The sequence below is a fragment of the Cucumis sativus genome, chromosome 6 (assembly GCF_000004075.3).
Source record: "Cucumis sativus cultivar 9930 chromosome 6, Cucumber_9930_V3, whole genome shotgun sequence".
Lineage (NCBI taxonomy): Eukaryota > Viridiplantae > Streptophyta > Magnoliopsida > Cucurbitales > Cucurbitaceae > Cucumis > Cucumis sativus.
In genome coordinates this window covers 12,025,605-12,047,906 of record NC_026660.2, presented here as the reverse complement: position 1 = coordinate 12,047,906, position 22,302 = coordinate 12,025,605, and the positions used below count along the sequence as shown (strand labels likewise).

General features: G+C 33.3%; 2 protein-coding genes and 1 long non-coding RNA gene across 3 annotated transcripts; 2 read left to right on the top strand and 1 right to left on the bottom strand.

Moving 5' to 3' along the window:
• The first annotated feature begins 3,957 nt into the window (after positions 1 to 3,957).
• Positions 3,958 to 12,318, top strand: LOC101214487 (6-phosphofructo-2-kinase/fructose-2,6-bisphosphatase). The gene is made up of 23 exons (XM_004143116.3): positions 3,958 to 4,612; positions 4,707 to 4,770; positions 5,061 to 5,353; positions 5,868 to 6,074; positions 6,428 to 6,637; positions 6,718 to 6,813; positions 7,239 to 7,337; positions 7,426 to 7,455; positions 7,899 to 7,952; positions 8,236 to 8,289; positions 8,360 to 8,437; positions 8,517 to 8,608; positions 8,703 to 8,760; positions 8,862 to 8,936; positions 9,278 to 9,325; positions 9,915 to 10,012; positions 10,745 to 10,820; positions 10,908 to 10,970; positions 11,060 to 11,151; positions 11,278 to 11,346; positions 11,576 to 11,639; positions 11,720 to 11,785; positions 11,893 to 12,318. The coding sequence occupies exons 1-23, from the start codon at positions 4,421 to 4,423 to the stop codon at positions 11,968 to 11,970; spliced, it is 2,256 nt and encodes a 751-aa protein (XP_004143164.1). The 5' UTR covers positions 3,958 to 4,420; the 3' UTR covers positions 11,971 to 12,318.
• A 2,783-nt stretch (positions 12,319 to 15,101) lies between these two features.
• Positions 15,102 to 15,757, top strand: LOC116404770. The gene is made up of 2 exons (XR_004217845.1): positions 15,102 to 15,211; positions 15,403 to 15,757. It is a non-coding gene; the product is annotated as an uncharacterized LOC116404770 (long non-coding RNA).
• Positions 15,758 to 17,216: 1,459 nt separating this feature from the next.
• LOC101214729 (zinc transporter 6, chloroplastic) lies at positions 17,217 to 18,809 on the bottom strand. The gene is made up of 2 exons (XM_004143117.3): positions 18,012 to 18,809; positions 17,217 to 17,677 (listed from the first exon to the last, which is right to left on the bottom strand). The coding sequence occupies exons 1-2, from the start codon at positions 18,699 to 18,701 to the stop codon at positions 17,363 to 17,365; spliced, it is 1,005 nt and encodes a 334-aa protein (XP_004143165.1). The 5' UTR covers positions 18,702 to 18,809; the 3' UTR covers positions 17,217 to 17,362.
• Between the last annotated feature and the right edge of the window lie 3,493 nt (positions 18,810 to 22,302).

Here is a 22,302-nt window from a genome sequence, read left to right as displayed (position 1 = left end):
AGGATATGAGTCGGGCACAGAAAGGGTCGTGTTCACTTGGGGTACATACTTTTTAATATTTAATTTGTTTAATTTTTCTTATGTGATATTGTAACTTTACTTTTATGTCATTTGTAGGTTTGACATAGCATTAGCTTTCATTTTTTTAAAATGTAATTGTTTTTGTATTGAACATATTTCGTGTATATTGTTTGTAATTAACTAAAATATTTTATTTTCATAATTTACTGCAAATTTAGCCACGTCGGTTTAGACAAATTAACTAAAACATTAAAGACAAAAAGACAAAATAAATAAAATAAACAAAAAATTAACTAAACAAAAAATTATTTAAAGCCTTTCCGCGATGTGCTAACAATGTCCGCCGTCGGAGAAAGTATCTCAGATGTGCTTTCCCTGGCATACTTGCCAACATCGACTTTGACGTAGGAGTAACCTTTCCTGACGTTGTTTAGGGTTTTAGCCGATGTTAGGCTGCCGAAAAACAACCTATTTTCTTGTAGTGATGGCTTGCGGATATAAGAGAGAGATCTACAAAAACATACTTTGAAACCATCTTCAAATTAATATAATGAGCGCGTATTGTAATAAGTACCTACAATAAATCGATTGCACCCATCAACGTATTTTTAATTAAAAAATGTTAATGTATCATAAAAAAAAGTAACGTTTACTTACATGATATAAACCACCATTGATAAAGTCTTCACTTTTTGCATGTTGCAAAAATCGATTGCATCTTCTTGCAAGACAACCTTTTCAGCTAAAACCAAAAAACTAAAGAGGTAGTTGAAAGAAAATACTAGATTCATCAACCGCTATCCTTTCAACATATATATGTGAGAATATATTTCAATTGTATTAGTAGATTGGATGGTGCACTGGTAACTTTCATCTTCTTCGCAATCTCCTTGAAGCTTTTTAATTAAAATTGTTTCTTTCTAAATAAGATAAAACACGAGACTTTTACAATGCATGATTTTCCCTCGATACTCACTTGATACAAATTAGGTTTTTCGAAGTTTCAAATTTTACACTTTTATCCATCATTTTCACTTGATATACTCACTATCATTTTTGGTGTTGCGAATGCCTATTAATAATTTTAAAGAATTAAATTAGTCTTTATTTTTCACTAGTTTGTCATCTCTATATAGATTAATTAAAATTTAATTAAAACGTATCCTTAACATAATGATTTATAATTAAGTAACTAAAATATATTGGCAACACAAAAGAAATATAAGTGATCAATCTTAATGAAAACTTGAAAGCAATAGTATAAAATTGTTCAACCAATAGATCAAATGAATGGAGAATCCATCTCAAAGGGAGATGTACTAAAAAAAATTGAATCATCCTTTGTGGAAAAAAAACTAGAGTTAAAACTAAAAAAATAAATTAACAACTTAACCCTTAAAAATTTAAGGACAACAACCAAACTTAAACTCAAAATTTAAGAATAAACTTTACATTTATAAACTTTAAGATTAAACAGTCGCCTCGAAACTAGACCTAAAACCTAAGAACGAAAGAAGCCTATTTTATTCCAAAAATTAAACACAACGTAACAAAATAGAAAAACTGGCAACATAAAGATATGATAGAGAAAAAACGGTTAAATGAAACCGATTCGAGATTTTAGAGTCAAGTCGATGATATAATTTTGTAGAGTAAATGATGCATTCTCTAGGTATAAAGGGTGTGGGGAGGGTTAGTAACGAAATTCTTTTTCTACCAAAATGATTATATGCTTTTTAGACAAGACAATGATACAAAAGAACTACAGAACAACATAAGAGGCTTTGAGTTGTAACTTAGAGAAAAAATAAAAATTTGAAAAAAAAATTACGTAAGTAAGACTTGAACTGTCTACAAATATTAAATATTAATTGAGTTTGTTTATACATATTATATAAAAACAATAAAGTTGAGGGAGGGCTCGAGCCCCCCTTGGCCTATACTAAATCTACCGATGATTATAATCCAATCTAAAATAATCTACCCCTCAAACACAAACTATCATAACTCAACTATAATAACCAGGACAATAATTATTCAATCTTTATCCCAAACACCACTTTAGTTTTTATAGCAAAAACAAATATAACTCAACTGACATAAAAATGTGTTAATAACTAAAAGGTCTAATAGTTCCAATTCCATCGACTTATACTAATAAAACTAATAATAACAATATTTTTCATAATAGGATTACAATTGTATACGACATATCATAATAAATTTGCTAAATTGTTTACTTATTAACGAAAACGATACGTGGACTACCAAAATTTTATTTATTTAAAGTGATAGATTATATGGAGATTCGTGTAGCCAATACTATACCTAATCATTACTCTTAAACAAAACTCAATGACTAAGATTTGGTAACATTTTTTTCTTTTAAGATTAAACTCATAAATACTACTTTCACGTACAATTTTCTTTCTTTGTTATCTATATTTTACCGATGATTTAAAATATCAAATTAAAATGTTAAAATTTTAAAAAAGTAACTTTAAACAATTGTTTTTGTTTTTGTTCATTTAAATTTGTCTAAGAATTCAACTATTATATTTAAAGAAAGATGAAAATAACGATAAGATGTAAGACAAAATTAAACATAATTTTCAAGAACAAAAGCAAAAATCGAAATACTTACGAAACGAGACTTAAATTGTTAATTATTTAAAAATAGTGGGACTAAACTATTAGTAATTTAAGTTGAGAGATTTGCTTTTCTTTCTTCAAAATAAAATAAAATAAAGAAATGGAAATAAATAATGTAAAATTGTGGATAATTTCTCAATTTTATAAAATGATAAAATAAAATGAAGAGTTCCAATTTGATATGGAAAAATAGAGTAAAATAGGTGCAATGGGCTTATGGTGATGACTTTTTCAAAATCGTTGTTAAAAATAGAGTAAAAAATTATCTATTTACAGCACTTTGTTAAAAACACGTAGATGATATCAAGGCCTGATGCAAGCGAAAGGGCCGAATAGCCCGTAAATTGTTGAATTTGGGAGCAATGTCAGCCCATTAAAGTGGTCCAAACAATTGGGCTTAGGTCCAATATTGGAAAACGATGTCAACCACCTATATTCTTTTTTCTTCTTTTCTTTTTGTCTTTTATGCTTACGTGATTATTAAAACGATTTAGTGTGTGTGTGATATGCTCCATTCTTATTATTACTTCCTCTATTTCTACTTTATGCATTCTCCTCCTATCTACATTCTTTCGAAGCTTTTTTTCATACTTACTTCCCACTCAACCTTTCAACCTTCCATTTTCCTTTCAACTTTTTCTAATACACACCATTTTATCTCTCTTAAATCTAACTTGGTACCCTCCTCCAACAATAATCTCAAACAAAATTTCTTCTAATACTGGTGGATGTGAACTCTACATTGTAGATCCTACCATGTGTTTTAACAACACTTTTACATGAGTAATAATAATAAGTGAATAATTTTTTATTATACTGCCATGGGGAAGGAGATTTTCCATTAGTCTCAAACTTCCTTTTCTAGAATTTGGAGAGGAATCAAGGATTACACTTTTTTTTGTGTAAAGAATGTAAGGACAACGAGATGTGAGATAAAGGAAACAAGTTGAATGAGTGAAAGATTCTCAAGCAGGTTGTACTTTTCTTGCGAGAATAAAAATACCGAATTGGAAAGGTTCTCTCAAACCGAGACCACATTTGATTGTTTTGGTAAATTTTTACTTTGTGATAGTAAAAGAGTGATTAACGTTAGATTGTGGGTCAAAAAAGAAAGTTCTCACTCCAATAATTAAAATTAAACTATAATGTCATTATAAAAAAAAGTTGGGTATAAATGATATTGAAATGGGTTTTATGATTAGAGGTTGGAGGTTAAATATGTAATGGGTAGAATGTTAGTATGTAGAGATGCACGGAAATAGGCGATTGGTAGAATGTTAGTATGTAGACATGCACGGGTTGGTTGTGGAGTAGAGACCAAGAAATTGGCAGTCGTCGTGGCAGCACTGGGCCTTCGTCTTTAACGAACACACAACCAAAAAAGGTGAAAGGGTATTTCCAATTTCCATTTCAACTTTTCATAATCCTCGTCTTCTTTCTCTGTCTTTCTCTCTTCGATTCTGTTCTTATCGATAACTAAAAAAATACCAATGAAAAAAAACTGATCGCAACTAATCCGCCAAACTCACCATTTCATCACTTTTATTCTCCATCTCTCGTCCCTCTCACACTTTTATCCGATTCCACAACACACCCAAATCGAACCCTATCCCTCTTTTTCAATCTTCATGGCTTCAACTTGTTTCCTAGATTGGCGATAGTATCTCTCTCTCTCAAAATTCCCACTTTTCTCTACTGCAAATTTCTCCGGCCGTAGCTATTCGTTGTAAGCGGGTGAAGAACGACAATGGGTACTGGTGCTTCCAGGAATTCGGATGGTGGGTCTCAAGGAAATGAAGAGCGAGAGGAAAACCTAGACCAAGCTGGTGGGCAGCTCTATATTTCCTTGAAGATGGAGAATTTTAAACTCAAAGGCGAGCTCATTCCTCATATTTATGGCTCTGTCCCGCTTGTTGGTTCCTGGGATTCGTCTAAAGCTGTAATCAGTCTCTTTGTGTTGTTCTTTTTTTTTTTTTTGTTGAGTTAGTTTATGCCAATCTTCAGTGTTGAATTTAATTGGGTTGGTGTCACAGCTCTCTTTGGAACGTGAATCAGCATCAATGTGGGAATTGAGCTTTGTTGTTCCTCCTAATCATGGTAGCTATGTTTCTATTTCCTATTGTTGAATTTGGGGTGGACGGTGGGAGTTACTTTGATGATTAAAAAGTATAGAGATATTAAGATTCTGAAGATTTTTGTTAGTCGGTTTTCTTAATGAACTAGGTTATAGAAATGAGGATTTTCAATCTCCTTACTACTACGTAGTTTTTTGAACTTGATTTGGTTGTACAACAACAAAAGCAAAACCTGTCTGGTGGACCTCTATAATGGGAATGGAATTGCAAAGGTTTTTCATTTTTATTTCGTCGTTACACTTTTGAATTCAGAGTCACTGGATTTCAAGTTCCTGTTGAAGCCGAGGTATAGCAATTCACCTTGTATAGTTGAGGAGGGTCCCAATCGTCTACTCTCTGGAGGAATGTTGCAAGGGGATACCAGGATGGCTCTTTTCAGGTTGAGTACTGATGAAGTTTTGGAGTACAGGGTGTTCATTAAAGCAGACCGAGTTTCACCCTTTGATCTTGCTGCAAGTTGGAGGGCATATCAAGACAATCTTCGTCCTTCAGCTGTTCGTGGAATTCCTGATGTGAGCATAAATTCAGTGTCGGAGGGTCCTGAGGTATCTTTTCTTTGCCCTGAATTGTCCCATTGAATAGTATTACTGCAATGTTCCGCTTGCTATCAACCTTGGAGAGTAGAATTGATTAGTTTGCAATCTTTTTCTCTTTGGTTTGTGTTCTTCGTTCAGTACTATTCTGTACTTCATTGCTTTAGCATTTGATTAGTTTAGTACAGTAATGTGTAACAATGTAAAGTTAGTTTAGAAATGCCAAAAGGAATTGATTATCCCATGCTTTTGTCTAAAGTGCAGGAACATGACACATAGCACAAATAATATATGAAACTAACATGACTAACATGTTAGTATCTTAAAGCTAGAACATACAGATGTCAGATGCATTTATTTAAAATTCTAATTGGATATTTCAGCTTTTTGCATTAGTTTATGATATTTATATTTCAAATACAATTGGAACTGAGTAATAAAAATGGCATTTTTCCACGTGTATTGGAAGCCAAATTTTAGTAATTTTTATTACCCTCTTCTTCTATCTTTTCTATTGCCTTTTCAGAATAGCTCATCAGCTAGCTTGGAGCTCGATCTTGAACACTATGTGGTTCCAGCTCCTTCTTCAAACTCAGGCCTTGTATATGCAGCTAACTTGACAGAGACTCCTAGATCATTGACTGGTTTTGGGGTTCAAAATGCTGACGGATCGGGAAACACATCATCATCTAAGGAGAGTAGTACGACTGGGGATCGACCAACCACTGTAAAGGTGTTTTCTTGCTTGTAATTATTAAATTTGAATTCTCTTATAGGCTCAGAGTGTAAGACAGAAGAATCAATACAGAGATGAAATATATGGAAATATAAGAATACAAAAGCACCTTCTCAAACGGTCTTAAAAATGAAAAACAATGGAAAACAATTTTTAGTTCAATCTTAGAAAAATATTGCTATGGTTTTCTAGATTTTTTTTGTCCATCCTTGGTCTCCTATTAGAAATACAAAATTAATATTCAAATCATTAATAGAAATTATATTGATTTTTGCTCGATCAAACTTTTAGTCTTCTTCCGTTTGGTGGCATCTTCAATTGAATTTACATTTTGTTGTTGCTTATTTAAGGATATGACAGTGATTGTCCCTGATCCATCCAAGATGTATATGGGTTCTGGAATGGTTGAATCAAAGTCAGTTGGGACGTTTTCACATTTGCAAAGACAAGACAGTCATAGGGGACTTTTTGTGGATCGCGGTGTTGGATCCCCAAGGCTTGTTAAATCAGCTAGTACTAGCACTTTCTTTTCGGATCTGAAATTGGATACGGAGTCCAAGGTTTGTTTTTGCCTTTTTCATCTCTCAATATCACAAGTCACATTATTTATATTTTGTGTTTCTTGTTTGTTAATATGTAGAATTCAATGCCAGCAGCAGCTGGAGCTGTTGCCGCTGCAGCTGTTGCCGATCAAATGCTTGGACCAAAGGAGGATAGGCATTTGGCAATTGTCTTGGTACTTTTCTTTGAATGTTTTACATTAAGTATCATTAATAATTGATTTGTTCATATGGTTAGGTTTGGTAGACTTTGCTCATTCTAATAGGTTAACCATTATGGGCAGACCTAGTGGAAAAAAGGGAGACATAGTCTCAATAACTAACTAAGAGGTCATGGACTCATATTTCAATCCATGGTGGCCATCTACCTAGGAATTAATTTCTTACTGATTTCCTTGACAGCCAAATGTTGTAAAGTCAGGGGTTGTTTTTGAGATTAGTCGAGGTACCTGTAAGTTAACTTAGTCACTCATGGATATAAGAAAGAAAAAAGCTAAGAGAGTTGTAGCCTGTAGTAGTTGGTGGTGACACAATTTCACTTTTCCATTAGTAGTCTGGTTTCAAGAATGAAAGTGCTCTCATGACTTTTTAATATGTTTAGGTTGGTTTGCCAGCTCGAGGTAAAACTTTTACTGCTGCTAAGCTTACAAGATATCTTCGTTGGTTAGGCCATGAGACAAAACATTTCAATGTTGGCAAGGTTTGATTTCTTATCATTCTTCTGCTTTTCATTTTATGATGAGCAAACTTCAGTTTTCAATATAAATATGTCTTCTTTTCTGTAACAGTATCGCCGCCTTAAACATGGAGCTAATCAGGTATGTTTTCAAATATGATGTACAATTTTGATGTATTGTCAATTCTTCAATGTGATAGTAATTTATTATCTATTTGGAAATTTGTTCTTTATATTTGTATTTTATAATTTATAGTTTTTACCATATAAAATCGATAATGTTTGGGTGGGAACACAATCAATTATGACTAGATGGACAGGATTCAAAAGGTTCTTAGGAGCCACCCCCAAAAAAACTATTGTGGTAGGGCTACATTTTTAGGGTTGCTCTCTTCGAAGACTGCCATTAGGCTCCCTAGGTTACTTATGGAGGCACTTTCATAGTTTGTTTTGTTTTTTTTTTTAAGTATTTTTTTTTATAGGAAACAAGGGCTTTCATGGTTTTATTAACTCATCTTTTGGTGATCATGAGGATGTTGTATGCTACTATTGATGTTCTGTTATGCCAAAAAACTTTGTATGCAGTCTGCTGACTTTTTCCGAGCTGACAATCCGGAAGGCATGGAGGCACGTAATGAGGTGAATCCTAGAAACTGATGACATGTTATAAGTTGAAATTTATGCTGGGGGACTCCTTGGGCCCCAAAAAAAAAAAAAAAATGGAAAAAGAAAAAGAAAAAAAGAAAAAGCAGAAGGGAAGTTGTCCATTAGTTTAAGAGATTAACTCTTCCTTTTCCTGCTGCTATAAGGAGAATAGATGCAATTTTAAGTTTACCTGGCTAACATGGATTATTGGTAATGTTAACACCATGTTAATTTTTTTTCTCTGTGTACATAGTTTTAATATATCACCTGCTACTAGGTAGCAGCTTTAGCTATGGAGGATATGATATCTTGGATGCAAGAAGGTGGCCAGGTAAGGTCTTTGACTGTTGCATCTATTACGTAAACTAATGGTTTTATTTGCTAATGCTAAATTAATTTAGGTTGGAATATTTGATGCCACAAACAGTACCAGGAAGCGGAGAAATATGTTGATGAAATTGGCTGAAGGAAAATGCCGGGTACAACGATCATAATTGAAAATAGCAAGAAGAGTTTCAGAAATATATAGTTTTTTTATTCTTCATCTTTCAACTGCAGATAATTTTTCTGGAAACTCTATGCAATGATCAACGCATCATTGAAAGGAATATACGTCTTAAAATACAACAAAGCCCTGATTATGCAGAAGAGTATGTTCCCAAGCAGCATATTTCATTCTGGTGTGTGTATGTTCTTTTTTCCTTGGGACATATAGTGAGTGGTTTTTTCCCTTCCTTCTTTCAGGCCAGATTTTGAGGCTGGATATCGAGACTTCAAAGCTCGGCTAGACAACTATGAAAAAGTAGTTCTCTAAAATATTAATATTTTCCTGGTACTTTTATATATGGATATCATACTTATTGTGTTTAAACGTTGAAACATCTGAGTTGTTCCTCATGCCAGGTTTATGAACCTGTTGAAGAGGGGTCTTACATTAAAATGATCGACATGGTTAGTGGCCATGGAGGACAGATCCAAGTAAGTTTATCTCCTGCGGTCTTTTTCAATTCATTGGTTGCTAAAGTAAATTATTTGTTATTTCCTTTCATATTTCTGATCTTTTTAAAAGCTTGATTTCAATTTTTTTTTTTTTTTTGTAATTGTTCTATTGGCAACATTGTATTTAGTTAGAGCCGCTTACTTTGATGGGGTTTTTGTATGCCCTTGTAAGTTGTTTTTTTTTAAATAAAAAACAACCCCTTTGATGTTTCAGGGTGGTCATTCTGAAACTATCATTTTTAATTCTTTTTAGATGAAGCCCAGTTAATATTTATTTCACTTGATTACGGTATCTTGAAAGTATATGTTTTCTTATCCAGGTCAATAACATCAGTGGTTATCTGCCCGGGCGAATTGTCTTTTTCTTGGTATGATCTCCTTTGATCAATATTTTTTATTTATGGTACAAAAAATGTAGACATTATCCATACTTCTGCTCCACAAATGCTAGCTTGATTTTAATGGATTTATTCTTGTTATAAATCCAATCCCCCTTACGCCTACATGACTTCTATGAGTGTTGGGGAGCTTACAGAAAGGGGACATCGGGATAAGCTAAGATTTTTGAATTGCCAACGAGTGTTAGCATATTTACAAAAAGGGCAATTAAAATTCCTTTAAAAATATTATATAACAAATAAAGGAGAGGGAATTCTATAACCACTTGATCTAATAGGGCTCAAGGTGATGCTCCTGATGAATTGATATATTTTAATGAGGGCTCAAGGTGATGTCACTTTATGAATTGTGAAATCTGAAAATTTGAATCTTGAGTGTATGATTTGCTAGAATTTCCATATGTGGAGTCTGTTGAGATTGATGACTGTTGCTTTCATACAAGTTTTACGATTTTCTATGTATTTTCATGTACTAGGAAAAGTCATCTTTATTTTTATTATTATGTACTCAACAAACTTCTTGGTGCTTTCGTCAAATAGTTTATATATCTTGGTGCAGGTGAATACCCATCTCACACCTCGGCCGATACTGCTTACTAGGCATGGAGAGAGTATGGATAATGTTAGAGGTAGGATCGGAGGTGACACCGAGTTAAGGTATGCATAATAACATAAATGTAAGTCCTTATGTTCAAAATTTCAAAGGTAACTTATTGCATCTAGTGTATGTAGCTATGCAAGGAGAGATTTGGCTGTTGAATCTGCCATGATCTTTCTACACTTAACTGGCACATAATATCAGTGTTAATGACGGCAAAAAAACCAATTGAATTAAAGCAGCGTATACAAAGAAATTTTTGTCTGTACAAAAAATATTAAATAATCTTTGCTACATAATACCTCATTCAGTACGTCATTTCTTTAAGAGGGTTTGTATGTTTCTGAAAGAGTCCTATAGGTTCTTGCTAAACCCTTTAACTACTTTTCTGTTTGCTAGAACATGTTTGCTGCTACTAAGTTGGTCTTTATGAACTAGGGTAATACAGTGCTTGTGTACCCTTACTCAATATAATATATTATAAAAAACCAGCCTTATGAATAAGTTCGAAGCATTAATTGTGAAATAATGAGAATATTGTTTGGCCATTAGAAAAACTGTAATTACCTGAGAAGTTGGTTGGGTTGGATGGTTATTAATAAAGTGAATCGGGGTTTGGAAGTGGGAATTTTGGGGATTATTTTTGTAGGAGGGAGATGCCCTTGAAATGCTATAACTTGTGTATTTTCTCTTGAATATTGTAACACAATTTTAGTCTTATTTTCTTTTCTTCCCAATTTGAAGACTCTTATTAGAAATTTAAACTGGGATTTATTTACTTATTTTGGCAGTGAGGCTGGAGGAGTTTACTCTAAGAAGCTTGCTAACTTTGTTGAAAAGCGATTGAAGTCCGAACGTGCTGCTTCTGTAAGCCCAGAATTTTTGTGGGATCTAATGTGCATCTGGTTATTTAAAATGCCGATGACAACTTTTTATGACTTTGTTGTGGTCTAGATTTGGACCAGCACACTTCAGCGAACCATATTGACCGCAAGTCCTATTGGTGGATTCCCTAAGGTTAGCTTGTTATCCAGAACATTAATTCTTGGCTGCAACCCCACTTGTAGGCAATTATAAAATACTCTATGATTATTTCCTTGTATTAGATTCAATGGCGCGCACTTGATGAGATATATGCTGGAGTTTGTGATGGAATGACATATGAAGAGATAAAGAAAAACATGCCAGAGGAATACCAGTATGTACAACTCCAATCTTCTTTATTCTCATCAGCTAGAACTTCCATGCTAGTTGTGGAAGTTGTTTCTCAATTAATTGTTAGAATCTGTTCCCATTTAAGATTCCTTGGATTATTCATTGCCAGGGCACGCAAGAAGGATAAATTGAGATATAGATATCCTCGTGGAGAATCGTATTTGGATGTTATCCAAAGGTATGCAATATTTTACTTTTTTATCCAAAACCAATCATTTTTTCTTTAAAGACCAAATTTTCAGAAAGAAAAACGAAAGAACGTCAAAGTGCATATAAAAAACAGTACCACAGAAGGAACTCTAATCCAAAAAAGTTAAACCAATCCAAAGCTTCAGTCCTTTCCAGCAACTAATGACTAATACTATTCTTCTTTCAACCTTCTGAGGCCATTAATTGTAATGACACAGGCTTGAACCAGTAATTATCGAGCTTGAAAGACAACGGGCGCCTGTTGTTGTTATTTCTCATCAGGTAAACTCATTTTTTTATCCATTCCATCATCTATTTTTTACATATGGTAATTTTCCTTAAGCTTGTTCTCTGTCTTGCAGGCGGTCTTGAGAGCGCTATATGCTTATTTTGCTGATCGACCTTTAAAAGAAATTCCTCACATCGAGGTAATTGCGTAGATAGTTAACTAACTATCAGTTTCTAATTTTCAATTCCAACATTTAGGAGCGAGAGAATGCTAGTGGTCTCAACTAGAATTGGTTTATTTTGGCAGGTCCCACTTCATACAATCATTGAGATACAAATGGGAGTCACGGGTGTGCAAGAAAAAAGATACAAACTTATGGATTAACAGACCCTATCTAATAACTCTCATGTGCTTTGAGAAGTTTCTTATGCATTCTTTTAATTCTCATTCATTACTAAGATGCTGGTGTCGTAAATTGCGCCACTCTTATCATTAACCTCCTCTGCAAATGTGAATGATGAGAACTCGATTTCGTTTATGTAATAGTGATGTCTATGTATGTAACTAATACTCAGGGGGTAAGGTGGAATATGGTTAAACAAAATCCTCTTCCATTTGAAACAAGACACGGAGGAATTCAAAGTTCCATCTGTGTTGTTCAGTTAATTGGAATCAAGAAAGTTTTGGATATTAAGATTAATTATGAATATTTAACAGGTGGTAGCAGAATTATATATTGTTTTGTCATACTGTTCTGATGATGATGCCATTGAAGTTTTTTCATGAAGGAAAAACACTCCCTAGAGATAGAATCAAATTTGGTATGTTCTTTTTCAATCCATGCATTTATATTTCAGGTAGTTGGCTAAGCATTTTTCTGCATCAGGTGGAATCTTCTGATAGGTTTTAAAAATAGTTTTTAACTTTTATGAACTTCATCAGGTGGATGAATGTGGTGGGACATTCATTGTAGAAGACAGGTAAGGCTATTCACCTCCATAATTTGTTTATCAGGAACCAAAAGAATTTGACTTGAGGACCATTTCTTCTCTGCTGTCTCCTTAAAATGGTGAGGTAACTTTTTCTTATTTGACTTAAAATCTACCAAAATTATAGTTAAATTACAAGTTTAGTTTATTGAACTTTTTGAAAATGTCTTCGTATAGGTCTCTCATAGCTTTCAACTTTGTCGTTAATAGATTCCATGAACTTTCAATTTTGTCTATACAAATTTCAAGATTTTCTTTTTTGAAATTAATTGCTCATTTATATATAAATTTGAATTGTTTGTCTAATAGAATTTTAAACTTTTAATTATATTTAGGAGATATATGAATATTAAAATTTCCAAAATTTCAGAGACTAAATCTGTAATTTTAGAACGTAAATTTTAAATTCAACATAGCCGTGTTGCATGTATGTTTTAGTTATTTCTGGGATGATTACTTGATTTGTTCTTAAACTTTATATGGAAAATAATTTAGTTCATAAAGTTTGATCAGTAACTAATATTTATTTATTGTACTTTTAAATTTGCAACAATTTAGTGTTTAACGTACAAAAGTTTATTAAAATTTGATTTTGTAATATAGAAGTATTGAGTCTAATTTGTTTGCTGATTTATTTAGGCAATAAATCTTATTAAAATTTCACCCTAAATCGTTACAAATTTTTAACGTTACTTAATTTAGTTTTGTTAATACTTTTATTTTTCAATTTAATCACTTCATACGATTAACATTTGATGAATGATGATAGTATCTAATTTCACGAAATGGATAAAAAAATAATCCTACTCTTTAAATTATTTTTTCTAATTAATAGAAAATTTTATCAAAAAAAAAGAGTAAAGTTGAAAGGGTGATATAGTTTAACGGTCTATCTGTAAGAGTTAACAATGGATACGATTCAAATCTATAAGATTGAACTATTAAATTGAAAATACACGAGAGTTTATTTGTTTATTTATTTATTTATTTATTTATTTAAACTATAAGATTGAACTATTAAATTGAAAATACACGAGAGTTTATTTGTTTATTTATTTATTTATTTATTTATTTAAACGATGTTGACCCAATTTTTAAAAATTGTGCAATTGATGTTTATTTGATCCCAACTTCAAAAAAAACATTATTTGTCTTTGAATTTAAATCCTTTCAATTGTTTTTAAAAGAACAAAAAAGAGAAAACTTTTAAGTTTGTATCTAATAGAGTCTTACATTTTTGTTAAATAGAACCCTCGGGTTTTTAATTAGTGTCTAATGGATGTAAAGAAAAATATGTTTCATTAAGACACAAAATCTATTTTTGTTTTAAATAAAACCATAATTAAATTTACAATTTTGGATATATCAATAATCTAATAGATATAAATTTAAAAACCTTGTTTAAATTTTAAAAACCAAAAACTTAAAATCTTCAGATTTGGTTTTGATTGATTTTAGTTACTATACCTTTAAAATGTTCATTTTAGTCTTTATACTTTTAAAGTTGTTTCATTTTGATCTACATATTTTCAAATGGTTTATTTTAGTCTGTATACTTTTAAAAAGTGACTAACTTGTTTCTTCATTTTTATTTTTACTCCATTTTTAAAAGATCAAAATTGTCATGTTTTGAGAGTTGAAGATGAAAATTGAAAGTATAGATTTCAAAACAAATATTTAAAAATATATAGATTAGAATGAGTAGTCTAAAGGTAGATGGAATAATGAAAAGTATCAAGAGTCAAATTAAACTTATAAATTGTTAATTTCTTTTTAGAAAAGAAACCCTAAAACATGTTTGTTTTTATGAGAGTAAAAGAAGAAAAGGCAGTAAATAAATGTTATTTAATGGACGTTATTTGGTGGATTGAGTTTGGTTCCGTCGTCTTCACGAGGCCTCCATTTCTACGTTTCTTGGGATTATGATTAATATGCTCTCTCTCTTTTCTTCCACACATATCCCAATCTCTCATTCTTCTTTTCATATTCTTATTTTCTTCACTTTCACGTTTTCTTTTCCTCATGTGATTCTGCAATATCCATTTTCCATGCCTACTCTCTCTTCCCCTTCTTTCCCCCTACAAAACTCACGTTCTATCTCTGCACACGCTTATCTTTGTACATCTACGTTCCATTGAGATCTATTGAAGATAATATTTTAACTTTTTTTTAAAAAAATTTGAAAAACCTATCATCGAAGCTGATGCATGGAGAGGAGATGGTGCAACTTGAGTCACACTTTTTCTTTGCGTTGCTATATATGTTATAGAGCCATTCTGAATTTATAAAAAAAACCCATCTCATTACTTCAAACTATGTTCAACTCCTCACAATCTTCACTGAATTTTCCATCTTTTGATCCATTATTTGGTCATGCCTTTAAGAGCATCATCTCTTACAATGGAAGTGTACTAATGCTAGCTGCCTTAATCTCTCTGTTTCTTGTCACCATCTTTGTTCTCCTTCTCCACATCTATGCCAGATGGTTCCTCACCCAAGCCCGTCACCAGCGTCGCAGCTCTATCGCCGTCTCTCAAGTGCTCGGCCAGCCTCGGTTGCACCATTTCCATTCCATATCGTTTGATCACACCACCCCTCCAGCTGCCCGCTCTCCCACCAAAGGACTCGCTGCATCGGTGATTTCCGCAATCCCTCTTTTTATTTACATGTCCGAAAACCAATGCAAGATAGGATTGGAATGTGTCATTTGCTTGAGCTTGTTTGAAGAGAATGAGATTGGGAGGAGCTTGCCTAAGTGTAAGCATGTGTTTCACGTCGAGTGCATCGATATGTGGCTGAGTTCTCATTCTAATTGTCCGATTTGTAGAGATCCGGTGGTTCGCACTCATCAGAGTTTGAGAAATGGAATTGGCAATAACTTGGAATTGAATGAAAATGAATAGCAGATATAGCTACTAATAATGGTGGAGCTGCCATGTTCGAACGATGAGGCTATAATGAGGAAATTGATATATATCTGTAGATTCTTTTCCGTTCTTCATCATCTCACAAATGTTCCTCAACAAATTCATGCCTTTCTATTGTAATCTATTTATCCACACCTCTACACATAGATCTAGTGAAACTTCGTAAACATGAGGTTACCTAAGAATATTTCCATACATCTTTACAAATTATGTTTGAAAAAAATTTAAACCCAACACGATTATTAGATTGGAGAATTTATTTCACTCATTTCTAAGTCGTGGGGATGTGCCGATAAGAATGCATTAACAAGTTTTCTCTCAATATATTATTTTTTCTATGATCGAAGGATATATACAGTTTGGGGAAGATGTATTCATAGGATTCCCCTATTTATACTTAAAACGTAATTTAATAGATTAAAAAATGAGTTTTTTTGTTTTGTTTTGTATGACTTTAGTGAATATCTATTGTTGGGTTATAACTTTTCAAACAAAGGCAGTTGTTGACTCTTGACTCTCTCTTCATTTCGAGGCTACTAAATATCATGGAATGTCCACACTTGAGACAAACGATATATATCAACCTAGTTAATTTGAATCTACTTCTGATCATTCACTCATTCTTGCACAAAATGTTATCAAAAAAGAGGTCAATCTTATCATGGAGTTCAAATCCAGTGTAAGGTTGCGACTAACTCGGCCCCGTCCAATTCAAACACTACTTTCTAAAATTTTAATTTTAATACCCCCATCCTTTACTTAAATTGGATCAATCGGTATTCGGATCATCCTATAGGAGGACCTCCTAAACCCTAATCTAAAATTAAAATATCACTTAATTTTCCAGTTCAAAAAGCATAAATGAGAGAGAATTAAATGTTGTGTAGTGTAGGTTGGAAAAGGTAGAATGGGGGAGACATGAAAAATGAAAACTATTAAAGAGTCATCCCTATCATTTAAACTTCTTTTTTATGTGTAACAATTATCTAAAATAAGTATGAAATTGTTTTAAACAAAAATTAAAGTTAATACTTGAAAAGTTAAGTAAGCACATCCACATATATCGAATTTTAATCTTTAAAATGTCATATTTTAGAATTTTAGTAGTTTTCTAATATAAAACCATTTTGAATAATGTTTTATCCCTAACTTAATTTAGCTTGAAAACATACCCAGACGGCAATTGAGCATCAAGTAGTGATTTTAGGAATAAAATAAATCAAAATATACAATAACATCTTAAAAAGTTATAAATTTAGCAAATATTCCTTTAAAAACTTTTACCAATAATATGATTTGTCTTCTATCCATCTAACACCAATATACTTCTTTTGTATTATGGAGGGTCTCCAAATATTTTGTCTAATTATTATATTAATTACTTAATTTCTTGCTATTTATAAAAATTAAAATAGACATTTTAAAAGTTTTGGATAAAAAAAAAAAAAAAACAAACACAGAGAATTTGGAGAGTAAAGTAAAACCTCACAATCAAAATAAAAGTTCAAATTAATAATAATAAAAAAAGGTATTATAGATTAAAAGCTTAGTGACAAAAGGCGCATTAACATATACACTTTCCATTCCACTTTCATGTAATGTTTATAACTAAACTTTTTATTTCACACCCACCAAAATTTCTTCCTATGTGTGTGTGTGTATATATATATATATAATTTCTCTTTACTAATGAAACCCAATTGGATTTATGACATGGAAAACCAGTAACCTACGATAATGCAATATTACTTTTGAAACAATCAAACCGAAATGAAAAGAGAGATGATATCCATGCATGTTGATATTGATATTACCTTTACAACCAAATTTTATATTAAAGAGGGGGGATTTTTAAGACTTTCAAGCCCACAAAGCCAAAATGGACATGGAAGTAGAGCCAAGCAACAAGGCAATAAAACAAATGTTTTTGAGGCAATGATTTGAGGTCATCAACTTGTTGTGAAAAAAATCAAGGGCTATTAAATCTACCAAAGCCATGTATATGAGAATCCCAGATGAAAATGATCCTAATAAACCTTCCATTATCAAAGCTTTGGGGTTGCTATCGTCATAACCTGTTAATGAAAACAGAATCATACCTAGTATTATACCCATTGGCGTTGTCACTGAGAACATGAAACACATATACGCTGTGGTTGTGAAGCTGAATCCTGCCTGCAGTGTATTATAACACCATTATTAGGAAGATGTTATAGTTTAAAACATAAACCAAGTGTAAGATCAGGAGTACATATAGATAGTTTAGAATGGAGGAAATTTCAAATATTGCGGTAGAGTGGAAAATTCTATATGTATTGGTAGTCGCATAAGAAGCGTAGCTAAGGGATCAAATATTTAGTAAATTAAATAATAGTTGAGGGACATCGATAGTAAATAAGCTTGACTTAAGGACTTGAAGTCTTTCCCTTGAAATAAAATTTGAGAAAAGTTTTAAGGGACTAAAAAAGGAAAATAAGAAAATAAGAAAGAATGATGATGATCTACTCACCTGAGCAATACATCCACCAAGTCCCATTCCTTCAAAAATTTGATGAAAAGCAAGAGCAGCAACAAGCGGTTTAATGGTACACTGATTCTGAGACATTCCCATCGTTACTCCAATTATCACCGAATGAAATATTATCCCTATTTCCAATACTTTCGATACCAATTTCTGTTTCATCTTCACCGATTCCTCTTCCCCAATAATTCCTCCCCCTCCTGTTTCCTCCGATTTCCTCTCCCCTGCCACCAGAAGCCCAATCTCCCCTCCCGACTCCTCCCCACCTTTCTCCTCCACGGGATTATACTGGTCGTGTCCCACGTGTGATGTGGCCGTCACGTCCACGAACAGCGCCACGAGAGCGCCCACCATGGTGACGAGGCCCGAGAATGGGAAGTCGCGCCAGGGGTGCTGTGAGGCGATACGGCAGTCGGAGAGTGCGTCGAAGGCGTCAGGGAGTACGTGGACGAGGGAGGTGGAGAGAATAACGCCGGCGGCGAAGGATTTGACGGTGAGGATGGCTTTGTCGTAGAGAGGTTTGCCGTGGAAGAAGCGAGTGAGGAGAACAGGGGAGGAGACGCCGATGACGCTGGTGATGAAGATGAGGAAGATGGAGATTAGTTTGAGGTGGGCAGCGGCGCGTCCGTCGCGACAGGCGGAGTCGTGAGTGAAGTCGGTGGGACAGGCGGCGGCCATGGAAATGGAAAAAACGGTTGAGGAGAGAGAGAGGGAGTGTAGGAGTTTTATGAAGATTGGTGGTTTGAGAGAGAGAGAGAGAGTAGAGAAGGGGTTTGGGTATTAAATGAAGTGGGCAACCACGGTTTTATTACCTTTTTCTTAAGACTTTCTTCTTCATTTCCTTTTTTATATGTTATATTTTTTTTAACTTTCCCTTCTCACCGCTAAGCTTCATATCCATCTTGACCGACGTCCATTACACAGACTTACATATATACACAAAAACATAAAGAAAGAAAGTTTTCGACTTCACATTTTATCAGAAATGTCTTTTGCCTTGGTGGTTTCTCAAAAAGTTTAAAACGGCCTTCTACCTTAATCCTGCAAAATACTTTCATTATTGGTGGTTCTCTTTGGTGTCTTATTGTATTCGATATCTTTCCTTGTTTAGAGTGTGGTTGCTACAGAAGTTAATATTGCTTGTTTTGATTCTATTGTGCATATTCAACGGCACTTAGTCCTACGATCCAGTTTAGGGTTGTACATTTAGCTTGTTGTGAACTGCTTTGGTCTTGATGTGTAAAAGGAGAGAGTACTCCATCCACTCTGACCTACTCACTCCTTGTACAATGTGAAATGAGATTCTCAAACCTTAAACGATGAGCCTAAGCTATTCGACCAAAGGGGACCTTGCTTTCGAAAGGAAATATACGATTCAAGTGAGAAGAAGTCTCACATCGTGAAGGGATCGTGAAGGGAGCGCAAGGTTACATGACTTAAAACAACCTAAGACATTCTTCACTAATACGACAACTTAGGGAGAACCTAAGTTACTATGAGAGGAAGTCTCACACTTGAGACAACCTAGGTGATCGATTGAGTGATATGTTCAAGAGGCACTGTAATTATGTTATCATTACATATAAGTTAATCACGATGTCACACCGCGGAAGCTTTCGACGACGCAATGTCGCAAAAAACCTTCTGTGACGTGGTGTCACAGAAGGCCTCTGCAACGTACTAACACGTACGCTGGGGAAATTTTCCCCATCGTTGGCTGTAGCTGCGTCGTCGAAAGTATCCCAACAAACTTTTTGCGACATTCTGGTCGACATTGACATCATGATAACCTTCCACGACGTGGTACTATGACGGGGAAACCATTTTTTTATTGTTGTGGTTGGATGAAAGTTAAGAATAAGTTATCGATTGAGTATAAAAGGGTGTGTCCCAACTTTTAGAGATTGCCAAGTTCCATGTCGATGCTTACGGACGAATAAAGTGTTCATGTTAGAGATGTATGAACTCAAATTGATACTCATTAGAGGATGTGGAGCGATATCTATTGACCATTGAAATATCCCCTCCTATACATAATGGTTGATGAAGGAACCATTAGTAACCCTTTTGATGAAGAAGATGAAATGTTTGGTATGCTTAATGATTTACAAGCTCCGATTGAACACGAACAAGAAATAGAGGAAGGTTTGGAGAATGAGATAACCTTCAATATTGGGGTAGATATAGAAGAAGAAACAATAATCATATTTTAGGCTTGTAGTGAGTTATACCCCGATTGTTCTAAATACATATTCCTAAAGTTTTTAGTTAATATGATGCATGTAAAAGTTTTAAACTGTTGGAGTACTAACAAGTTCTTTGACATGATGTTAGACTTAATAAAAAGTGTGTTTTCAATGTATGGTACTAATGTCTCTAGTTTATTCTACGAAGCTAAACGAAAATTGCGTGACTTGAGGCTGGGATATGAAACTATTCATGCTTGCAAGTACGACTGTGTTTTGTATTTGAAGGAGTTTTAAGGATTTGTAGTTTTGTCCAACTTGTGGAGAGTCTCAGTACAAGGTTCGTCCTAATAACAAATTTGAAAGTATGTTAGACAATGAAACGTTTATTTAATTATAATACACTTTCGATTTGAATATATAATGATTTACTAATTAGGTTGTTCAATTTTTATTTAATTTAAATCAAATTGGAATCGAACAGAAACTACAATCGAAATAAGAAATTAAAAACAAAAAAATATATTTTTTTTAAAAAAACCTCAAATTATTATTCCCAGCGCCTAGTTTGCGCCAGGAAATAGGTCATCCCGCGACACATACAAGATGACGTTGGGGATAGTTTGCACGATGTAGCATCAGGAAAAACCTTCTTCTGATGTTTACTCAGACGTCCGGAGAGTCATCTACGTTCCCTTGATACCATGCCTTTTGTAACCTTGTCTCGATGTCTTTTGTAACTATCCCCAATGCATAGCAACATTGAAAAACACCCGACTTCTTGTAGTGTCTTCTTGGCCAGTTCTCTTCTGGTGTTGTCATCATCTATCTTGTCTCTTTCGGTATTTAATCAGCTCGATTGTATTTTGTCCTAAAAAATCATTTGTTTCGAGGAAACAATCGGTCCCATTCAAGTTCTTGGTTCCTCTTGTTTACACCCCTTGTTCTTCCTAGGTAAATTTAATTTTATGAGGTTTTTATTTTTTCTAATATTTATGATTATTTTTCATCCGAGTTTTGTTTGAATGAGATTCAAGATTCTAAACCCTGTTGTGAGGGATCGTTCACGGAGGTTTTGGCAGGTGCTTTTGTCCATGGCTTTGTACTTGGTGTATCCTCTTAACCCTTATATTTGCTTTTATCATTGCCCCTATCATATCGAATTCACATTCTTGAATCTTCCAATTTCTATGTTTCTTTGTTCATTCACATTCTTAAACCTCATTTCAATCGTCATCTTTTTTAAGGTATATTCTTGCTTCACGACTGCAATGTTGTTTCCTCACATACATGGGCAGATTTATTAAGAGGTCAGGGTGGACACGTGCCCCCCTCACATTATCGATTTTTGTATTTTAATATTAATTTTGATATGTTAGATTACAATATATTAAATTTAGCTTCAAATATGCCTAAATTCTATTTCTGTTGTAGTGGCATGGGGCTGCTGCACAATCAAAGGTTGTGAGCTCAAATCTTATCTGTTTCTCGTGATTTCCTAAAGGAAAATAATTCTTTAAAAAGAGGAAAAATAAACTCATATATATATAAAAAAAAAAAACTCTAACTTATTTCCTAGTCCTCATTTGTTATCTAACAAATTTTTTTAAAAAAATACAACAAAATCGATGATCCAAACTTCCACTCTCTTTTAATGTGTTTATTATATAGGGTCTGACGTCTCTTATATAAAATTTATGGATTCATCATTGTCCACATACGTAAAATCTGTCATTGCCAAAGTACAAGTTACTTTTTGTTCACTAGTAGAAAAGTGGTCTACGACGACAGTTATTTACTGTAGTAAACAAATTTCACGACAGTTATTTTCAGTCATAGAAGCGGGAGTCATGGAAAGTCCTTCGACGATAGTTTTTAAAAACTGTCGCAATATGTTATTTTATGACATGAAATAAATGTCGTTAATCAACATTCAACGACTTCAAATAACTGTCATATTTTATTTTATGACAACAAATAACTATCATCATTTGTGTATTAACGACGGTTAAATAAATGCCACGAATTCATTTATTGTGACATTTTTTAATTGTCATGAATATGTTATTCGCAACAGTTTTTTTTTAAAAAAA